The 9757-nt window shown below is 34.6% G+C and overlaps 1 protein-coding gene across 1 annotated transcript in view; it reads left to right on the forward strand.

Moving 5' to 3' along the window:
- Positions 1-91: 91 nt before the first annotated feature.
- The window catches only part of LOC117112992 (solute carrier family 23 member 2-like), a 12859-nt gene continuing 3193 nt past the window's right edge, over positions 92-9757 (forward strand). Inside the window, exons 1-8 of the mRNA XM_033256212.1 lie at positions 92-240; positions 2032-2189; positions 3045-3136; positions 3696-3757; positions 4760-4941; positions 5859-5979; positions 6281-6437; positions 9440-9693. Coding sequence (XP_033112103.1) covers positions 124-240; positions 2032-2189; positions 3045-3136; positions 3696-3757; positions 4760-4941; positions 5859-5979; positions 6281-6437; positions 9440-9693 — 1143 coding nt within the window. The 5' untranslated portion in view covers positions 92-123. The remainder of the gene's footprint in view (positions 241-2031; positions 2190-3044; positions 3137-3695; positions 3758-4759; positions 4942-5858; positions 5980-6280; positions 6438-9439; positions 9694-9757) is intronic.

Consider the following 9757-nt stretch of genomic DNA (forward strand, 5'->3'; position numbering starts at 1 on the left):
AAAACCGTCCACGCTTGCTTATTCTCCGCCACCATTTCATTTCATTCCATCCGCTTTCTTAATCGTGACGCTGTTAATCCATTCTAGGTTTTCCCACAGTTGGCGAACTCTAATGGAGTATCGATGACCAAATCAAAATCGGCTAAATCCTTTGATCAGTTGATAGAAGACAATGATGACATCACATACAAAATCGACGATTGGCCGCCATGGTACACGACCATCATATTGGCTTTTCAGGTATGTTTATTATCTATCAAACCAATTGGAGGGTTTCTAAGCGAAACAACATATGAAAATACAAGGAAGACTTTCAACCTAAATTCAAAGGTCAGAAAAAGTTATCTCATAACATTTGGCTTGGCAACCAAAAGGCAGCTCGTGGCTTTAGATTTATAAATCCAAATTACAAAAAAAATAGGACTAGGCCTACGTGTTTTTTAAACACACCACTTTTAATATAGAGCGCGCTTATGATGAGCCTAACGGTAGACCTGTTATAGGTTCAAGTCCATGCAATGGTTCGCTCGAGTGGTTCGTCCGAACTATATAAACACCATGGTTACGGGCCAAAAGCTGCAGTAAATCATTAAACAAACAGGCTATAAGGTGACAATAAAGTTGAGAATGGCAATTCGCTGTTGACTGTAGTTTATCAGTCTAAATCATTAATTGAACTTGCCAGTGCAGCAATGTTTGTATAATGGAATAAAAATAGGTGCACAGACCTACTGGGCAAAGGCGATGACAGTTCCATTTTACGGTTGTACACATTATGTACACATTATGATAAAAGCAGTAATTGTTTACCTGTTGAATTTTGAATTATTCATTTAAAAGTTCAAGTACGATAAAAGATAATTTGTACGACCAAGTAAACCACATTTCGTCAATATATCAATGAGTTGCAATAGAAGCATCATTATAAAGCCCAGGCCTGGCCGAAAAATCCTGCTAATAAAATTAATGTAGTATTTTAATGCTGTGTAGATCTATGCCAATTATGTATACGTAAGATGATGTATTAGCTTTTAATTGAAAGTTAGAACAGAAAATATTTTTATCTTTAGAGACGGCTGTCATTTTTATAATACTGGTTTGGTAATCAATAAGACTTCGTTTGTTGTAAAAAGTCTGGATCAACGAAAACTCTATTGCATTGAAGTCCAAGGGAATATTCAGCCGGGGGAGGGGGCACGAGGAAAAAGGGAAAAAAAAGGAAGTGCACCCATGAGTTCAGTGGCAGATCCAGCAGTGGGCGAAAGAGGCACTCGATTATTTTTACCGCTAATTTAGAATTTTCTATTGATTAACGACGAACACGACACTATATCACGCTATATCCGATTTAGTCCAACGATTTCACAAGTCAGGATAACAAAAAAGGTCAAAAGATGGAGAATTATGACGCTATTTCCAGCCATTATTTTAGGAGCTTGAAAATTGGTGCTTTTTCTCTATAGGCCTATTGTTGTCTCTTATTAGGCCTAAACCTTTAAAAATACATGTTCAAATCCAGGCCTCCTGGGTACACCTCTCACAAATCTTCCTCTCTGACTATGGGGCTCTAAATTTAGAGCTTTGCGCCTCCCAGCACAAAATAGACTAAGTCCCTCAATTAGTCCTTCACGGCGCTCGTGAGGGGAGGGGTGTCTAGGAAAGTGGATCATAACTCCGGTTGGTAAGAAGCCTAATTTTGTGAGCACTGGTTTGAAAAGGCAATTTTATCGTCAGGCAGTGTCATTTCTGGGAATCTATAGAAGTGCCTTTTCTTGAAGTTTGCACACATCAGCACCAACCATGGTGCGGCTGAGGACGGTGTGGACTCACATTGTTTCCCCGGAAAAAAAAAATTCTGGCTTCGCCCCTGTTAGGCCGAGATTTTAACATTGATAATTAGGCCTACAGAGATCCATACGGTATACCTTTGATCTCTTATACATCCGTTAGAGGCCTATTTTATAAAGATAATTTACATTAGAACTGACGAAGTAATTGTTCATATTATAAAACTGTTTTTCTTCTAAACAGCATTTCCTGACGATGTTTGGGGGCTGCGTGACAATACCTTTGATCCTGGCTCCTGCATTGTGTATCGGCAATGACCTGGTAGCCACCAGTGAGCTGATTGGGACGATCATCTTTGTGTCAGGTCTCGTTACTTTGCTCCAAACCACATTTGGCGTCAGGTAGGCTTACAAAAATCTAGTAAAAGTAAGTTATTCTGTAATTTGCAGAACCTAATCACGCAATTTGCATGTCATTTCATGTACACATTGTTGTAACAGTATGCATTTAATAATAAAAGAAATATACCAGAGAAGGAATAGCCTACTTTAATATGAACTTCCTGTGTCCTGTTTTTGATTTTTACAATGAACCGTGAATAATAATATCGGTTTGTATTTTAGCAACGTTATGCTTATAGTAATAGAAAACTACTATGCTCACAATAACCTTTGACCGAAAAGTTTAACTTCTCTAATAAAATAAGACAAATTTATACTAAGTTCCCGGGGTTTATTTGTATATATCTGTTTTTATTTTGAATTTTGGTCAATACACTATCTGTTTACTATACTGTTGGCATAATGTGGGAACGACTATTAATCTCCGTTCTCCTCACAATTTTTTTATATATACATTATATATATAGGCATATATATATATATATATATAGTTAGTTATTGACAAACTGAGGATAACAGCCGTCCAACATGGCAATACAATACATATCAAGCGTATATATATATTACAATACATATCAAGCATATATATATATACATATATATATATATATATATATATATAATATTCAAAGTATGGAATTACAATATATATAAATGGAATTGAATCCGGGTCTCCTGTTCTATTGGCAGAAGCCTTTACCAAAATGGGCCACATGGACTTTTATTGACCGAATGTGATTGGATGTATTTCATTTCACACTCTAATGCAGGCACCAAATCATCTGATGTAGTCTTGAAATTTGAATTCTTATTTATACGTAAAATGAACTACATTTTTTATGTTTTACTTTACAGACTGCCAATTATCCAAGGAGGAACATTCGCGTTTTTAACTCCCACATTTGCTATATTGAGTCTGCAGGGAGATTGTCCTGCTCCTCCACCTTGTAAGTGGTCAAAGTATCGAGTATATATAAAAGTCATTGGAGTAGAGAGAACGTTCCCTCGTTTCAAGTGTCAAAAATTAATCTGTCATCTAAACCGCGCCCCCGGTGTCAGGGGACACAGAAAACAGGTTGGAAAGACCTGGACCCCATTTCCGTCATTTCGTCGGAGAACAGTGCTTTGAAAATGCATTATTACGGTATTAAAGTACCACTTTTAGGAATCAGAGGTGCCTTAAAATTTGCCCCAGCATGACGGGGATGAGGTGGGTCACTGCTGGAGCCCTTGAAACTCTCAACGAGGACGCTGGCCCCACTGATTACCAATTTCAGTGATGATACTACTGATGAAGCTGACATTTTACTACTGAAACCCTTGAACAAATCACCAGCAATGAATCGTGTGAAAAGTATAGGAACGTTACAAGTTTTGTTTTGGCTCAGTACAGACTTAATAATATTTAAATCGTTTACATTTGTGTATATAAAAGAAACATTAAATGTCTAATTTGCATGTGTATTTGAATTGATTCGTTTCTTACTTTTCTTATTTCATGTTTAGCTAACGCAACGGAGGCTCAGCTTGCTGATGCCACAGATGTTTGGCAAGAGCGCATGCGTGAAGTAAGTTATCGAAAGCTTATTGGTTTTGGGGTTATGTGTACTATATTAGGGTTATGTTACTGTCCTCAGTTGGTTCAATAGACGAGCTCTCGTTCATGATCCAGATCAATCTACTGGTACTCATACATAGTTGCAAAAACATTTTATTTAACAATGTATGTGATTAACTTTATGTTAATATTTTTTTAACAATACCAAAGAGAGTGGATGAATTAGATTTTATTCAATTTTGATGAATTATTGTATACCCACCACAGGTGTAGTTATTATTAACGTCAAGTGATTATGTACTATATTTGGGAGTTACGTGCTATATAACTAATGAAGTGATATCTAAATGTATTTTCAAAATTTAACATTATTGAGAAAAGAACATGCCCTGTCCCATTTGCACTAGTATATTCAGGTTACCATGGTGATTTGACCTTTGACCCCACCAAGGTGTCATTACCTTTGCATAAGGTCATAAGTTTAATGTACAATGTAAATATTGAGTAAGTAAAAAAAGTTCAGTTACTCAATTTGAATACCTTTTAAGATTGATTGTATTAAAATGAAAAACTGTTAGGCTATAATGTTGTCTTTTGAAATAAAAATAATTGCATGGGTATTGAACAGTCTGTATTGGTTGTAAGGTTAAAAGAAAATCTGTGGCGTGGCGAAGTAGGCGATCTAACAACAGGTATTGACAAGTATATAAAAAAGCTTATCAGCTATAGCTTACCGTATTGACTATACAGAACTTCCGTCCAACAGTTGGCCCCAATCACCCCAGTACAAAACTCATGGGAAAATATATATTTGAACGAAAAAAAGCACAGATCTATGTTGTAATTTGTTCAGTTATTTTAATATAATGCAATGTGTTAATTTATATAGCGCCTTATATAGGCCTAATTTATGATATTTATTTTTATCGTATATTTTTATAATATTAGTAGACATTTATGAAATGCAACTAAATTTATATTGTGATTTTTGTTTTGTTCTGCGTTTGTTTAGATTCAGGGAGCCATAGTCGTTGCCTCTTGCTTCCAGGTCATAATTGGATTTAGTGGAATTATGGGATTTATGTTAAAATTTATTGGACCGTTGGCTATCGCACCGACGATCGGTCTTGTGGGTTTGTCTCTATTTAGTGTCGCGGCTTCCCGGGCTGGCGTACATTGGGGAATGTCAGTGTTGTAAGTACTGTATAGCCTTTTAAAAGCAAATATTAAATAAACAATAATAATAAATGTATCGATGATGATATTCACAACCGTTAATTTTTTAAAGTGAACATAATTGACCACCAACGCTGTGCGATACGAGGTTTATGCACATTATAGGTTGATGATGATGAATGATATGATGATGATGATGATGATGATAATGATGATGATGATAATGATGATGATGATGATGATGATTATGTTGATGATAATCATAATGATTATGATGATAGAGAGGAGGATGATGATGATGGTGAGGACGATGATGATGATGATGATGATGGTGTTAATGATGATTGTGATACAAATCTAAATACAAATACTCTTTAATAGCAATCTGCAAATTACGAATGATAAATTACAAATTGAAGTTTAACAAAAATAGAAATATAAAACTAGATAGAAATATATATATATATATATATATATATATATAAAGATAAATATTATATATAAATTATTCTTATTATTATAATTATTTATTTATTTATTGGAAAAAAACCCCGGGAAAGAAAGAAACAAAAACAGAAACTTGTCTAATCAACAATAAAAACACGAAAAATATTATATTAAAGTTATAATTAACATTATTAAAATAATGACGTTGGTGGTAATGGTCATGAATGATGTCGTTGATGATGATTATTGGATAATGATGATGATGATGATGATGATGATGATGAAGATGATGATGAATGATGTTGATAATAATGATTATTGGATAATGATTATGATGATAATGAACTTGATAATGATCATAATCAATATGATAATCATGATTGTGATAACAAATAGGCCTATATTTCTAACTTTGAAACTGACAGTGAAAGTGCGTATTACAATGAATGTTTTAATGCTTAATTTTATTACATATATCATTCTCGCAGAACTATATTACTCGTTGTCATGTTCTCGCAGTACTTAAAAAACATCAACGTTCCAACACCTGGTTACACTTCCAGCAACGGATGCCACATTACCAAGTACCCGATATTTAAGTTATTTCCTGTAGGTTTTGATTGGGATGTGATTAATAGAATTTAATTTAAAAAAAATAACGCATAATGACGAATTGCGAAATGACATGTAATTATACTAAATGACGTTTAAATGACATATAATGACGCATAATGACATAATACCGGTAACGCAAAATAATGGTGCATGTTGTGATGATGATGATGATGACAATGATGACGATAAGATGGTGATGGATATGGTGAGGAAGATTATGGTGATAATGATGATGGTGGGGGTGGTGATAATAAAAACGATGTTATGGTAATAACATATAGTTCGTTCTCTTTAGATTATAATAGCTATAATAATATCCTGGATTTTATCTGCTATATTCACGGCTGCCGATGTATTTCCAACGAATTCAACGCAATACGGTTATGGAGCGCGGACAGATCTGAACACCGAAGTCCTAAAGCAGGCGGCCTGGTTTCGATTCCCGTATCCTGGTAAGTCTTAGGTTTCCACTGCATGCCAGTATCCAAGGTCAATCCACATAAACCTGCGTTGTGTGGAGGCCTATGTGGTGTATGGTTATGTCGATTGTTGATATGGGCATGCGCAGTTCAGACTACGAAATGGCTTATTGGAATTTATTCATTATCCAGTACTCCTTTTTTTATAAGAACACTGAGGCTAATTGCTTAAAAATTAAGAACAAATTGAGGCTGAAGTAAATTGTGAAATGACTTCTTATTTTAAACAAAATGAAAAACCAACAAGTATATCTGTAGTTGGTGTGGATATGTAATACCCCTATACTACAGTACAGTAATATACTGCTGTACAATAATAATTTTCTGTGTTTGAAAAGTTTTTAAAAAAATAAGATCAAAATTAGGACATTTGTGAGAACCGTAGAACAATGAGCTTCGGTAAAATTTTACTGTTTCTAATAATAATAATAATAATAATAAAAAGTTGTACCTTAATTTTATTATATTACAAAATTCCAGTCCTCATCCAAATATAATGTGAAGATTTATCGTAACGCTTGAATATTCATGACATTGATTTTGTCGATAAAATTAATATAACAACGCACGGTACGTAATGTAACTCTGTTCAAACAATAGGCCTAACTTTCATTTATCCCTTTAAGAAAATCAAGGAGTTTTAAGGCCAACTCAGACAGCGTCGGCCGACGCAGCCCGACGCGATTTGTTGTCGCGTCGGGTCTGTGTGAGTTGAACGCAGACGCGATGGTGTGCGTCGGGGGCAGTCGCGTAGTAGAATATTAAACGTGTTTAATATTTCTCACGACGGCTTAAGACTGTCCCCGACGATAAATCACGTTGGGCTGCGTCGGCCGACGCTGTCTGAGTTGGCCTTTAGATTGATGGATATAATTGGTTGATTGACTGAATTATTATTGCGTAATTTAATAATCTATTTAGGTTACCATGAGCTTGAATGTCTGAACGAGAAAATATGTTTTCTTGCCAATTAGCAAACACATAGTTGATACAATTCATTATTTGTTCTTTTAACAGATCTTTAAAATTACTGTTAATCAATGTAAATATTTGTGAGGCAACAAACATCTAAATCAGCAAAATTTCAATTGTTTTGATAACTTTTTCGGTCATTTTTATTAAGTTTTAATTTATTTTTGATATTTTTGCCAGATTTTACCGGAGACAGTTGGAGTAGGCCAATATATTTTTTACATTATAGTCCAAACGCTATTTTTCAAAGTGTACATGCTTTCAATTGTATACTTTACAGTATATTCTATAGTTTGGCATTCCTGTGGTTACCGCGGTATTGTACCGAATCTATCCGTATTCAATGTCAATGTATCCGGTCAACAATAGAATAACAATGATCAATTCCTGCAGTCTTTTGTCTTGCTATTCAAAACGGGTTTAAATGATATCAAGGACTTCAGCCCACAAGGACCTTATGGACCCTACGTCATTTCCGGATATCTGGAATTATGGAAGTGCTGTAATATTTCAATATCGGGTAATCTTTTTAATTGGTTAGTGATTATAACATCCGGGTCACATTTACTCATTGTAAAGGCAACAGAGGGGTAAACACTTGTGCAATTCTTTCCAGGAAGGTGTCCTTAAAACTAAAGCCCATGTAACCTTCCCAGGGTCAAGTAGGGGCCTAGGGGACTAATTGATTTATATTGATATTTGATTATTGATAAATTGATAGCTACATATTCTCGTTACGGTATTATATTTCGCATCCTACATCATAATATCTTCATTTTATTCGAGTGTATTAAAAATGGACCGTTCCACTATGCCTTGGGTATTGACTTTGACTTTGATAGGTTACTCCGCAACACTTCTGTTACGCGTATGTCCCATAAAAACGACAGTGTAATTGTACATAAACATGCATGTTTGTAGTATTTGTCACTATGCTAATGAAGTTAGGTCACCATATCTTTAAAAAAAATTTGAAACATAATAATCTTCATACTATTGGGTCAAGCTTCATTGGTCAACTGTTACATGTTTAAATGTGCAAAAATATTGTAGGTGTTAACAAAATGACTACAAACAACGCGGTTCTTGGCAAACTTGGTAGTTTTCCTATTTTATTTAAAATTCTTAGTCTTTCTGCTAAATATTGGTATGATCTCAAGAAAAATGTAGGAAAGGGTATATGTCTCTTGTTGTTAACTCAATGCTTGATAACCGCAAGTGACCTGTATCAGAATAATCCTGTATTCACTTGGTCATCAGGTATTCATTCTTTATTTAATTATTGTAATTTGTTAAATGTTTGGACTAAACCCAACTCACTTAGTGCTCTCAGCTAAAGGGTAATATTATTGACAAATTACATGATGACTTTTGTTCTGGTTTGCTAAATTATATCACTAATAACCTGTCTAAAAAGCGGGCATATTTTCTTTTTAAAAACAAATTTACCAATGAAAATTATTGTAATTTCTTTGATATCGATATGCGTTGCAACTCTACTAAACTTAGAACAAGTGCTCACTCCCTCATGATTGAGAAGGTGCGACTTACCTCTCCAGTTACTCCTCTTTTTAACAGAGTTTGAGGATGAATTTCATTTTCTTATAAAATGTTCATTTTATTCTGATTTTTGTAATGATAAATTTGTCTTTTTAGTTGGTGCCCATGATTTTGATATTCTGCTTCTTGTTATTAAGTTTGTTAATTATGCTTTTAAGAGACGCAATATCTTTTTTTTTTATACTGTACTTTTGTCCCTTGTTGGTGTTGTTCTTCTTTGTCATGTTCGATGTCTATTTTATATCAAATATGTTTTTTTGATGAATGAATAAAAGCAGAATTATTGTAGGACGTGAATATTCCTGCCCCTAAATAACGCAATCTGATTTATTCATTGCGCATGCACTGACTGCAATTTTCGACTATCTGGCCTCAACAAAACATTTAATAGCTGTGAGTTGTAATACAGTATCACTTTTATACATTTTTTCGAACTGTAACAGGTCAATGGGGAGCTCCTATGGTTACTGTAGCCGGCGTCTTTGGCATGTTGTCTGGTGTTCTAGCATCAATGGTCGAATCTGTTGGTGATTACTATGCTTGTGCTCGTCTATCTGGTGCGCCACCACCACCCGACCACGCTATCAACCGCGGCATCGGAATGGAAGGCATTGGTTGTGTTTTAGCAGGCTTGTGGGGTACGGGTAATGGGACGACGTCATACAGCGAAAACATTGGGGCAATTGGAATAACAAAGGTAATTATATATATATATATATATATATATATATATATATATATATGACATTTTATTACACACT

This window comes from Anneissia japonica, unplaced genomic scaffold, assembly GCF_011630105.1.
Source record: "Anneissia japonica isolate Jap-2015-1 unplaced genomic scaffold, ASM1163010v1 scaffold61926_len17590_cov105, whole genome shotgun sequence".
In the NCBI taxonomy this organism is placed as follows: Eukaryota; Metazoa; Echinodermata; class Crinoidea; order Comatulida; family Comatulidae; genus Anneissia; species Anneissia japonica.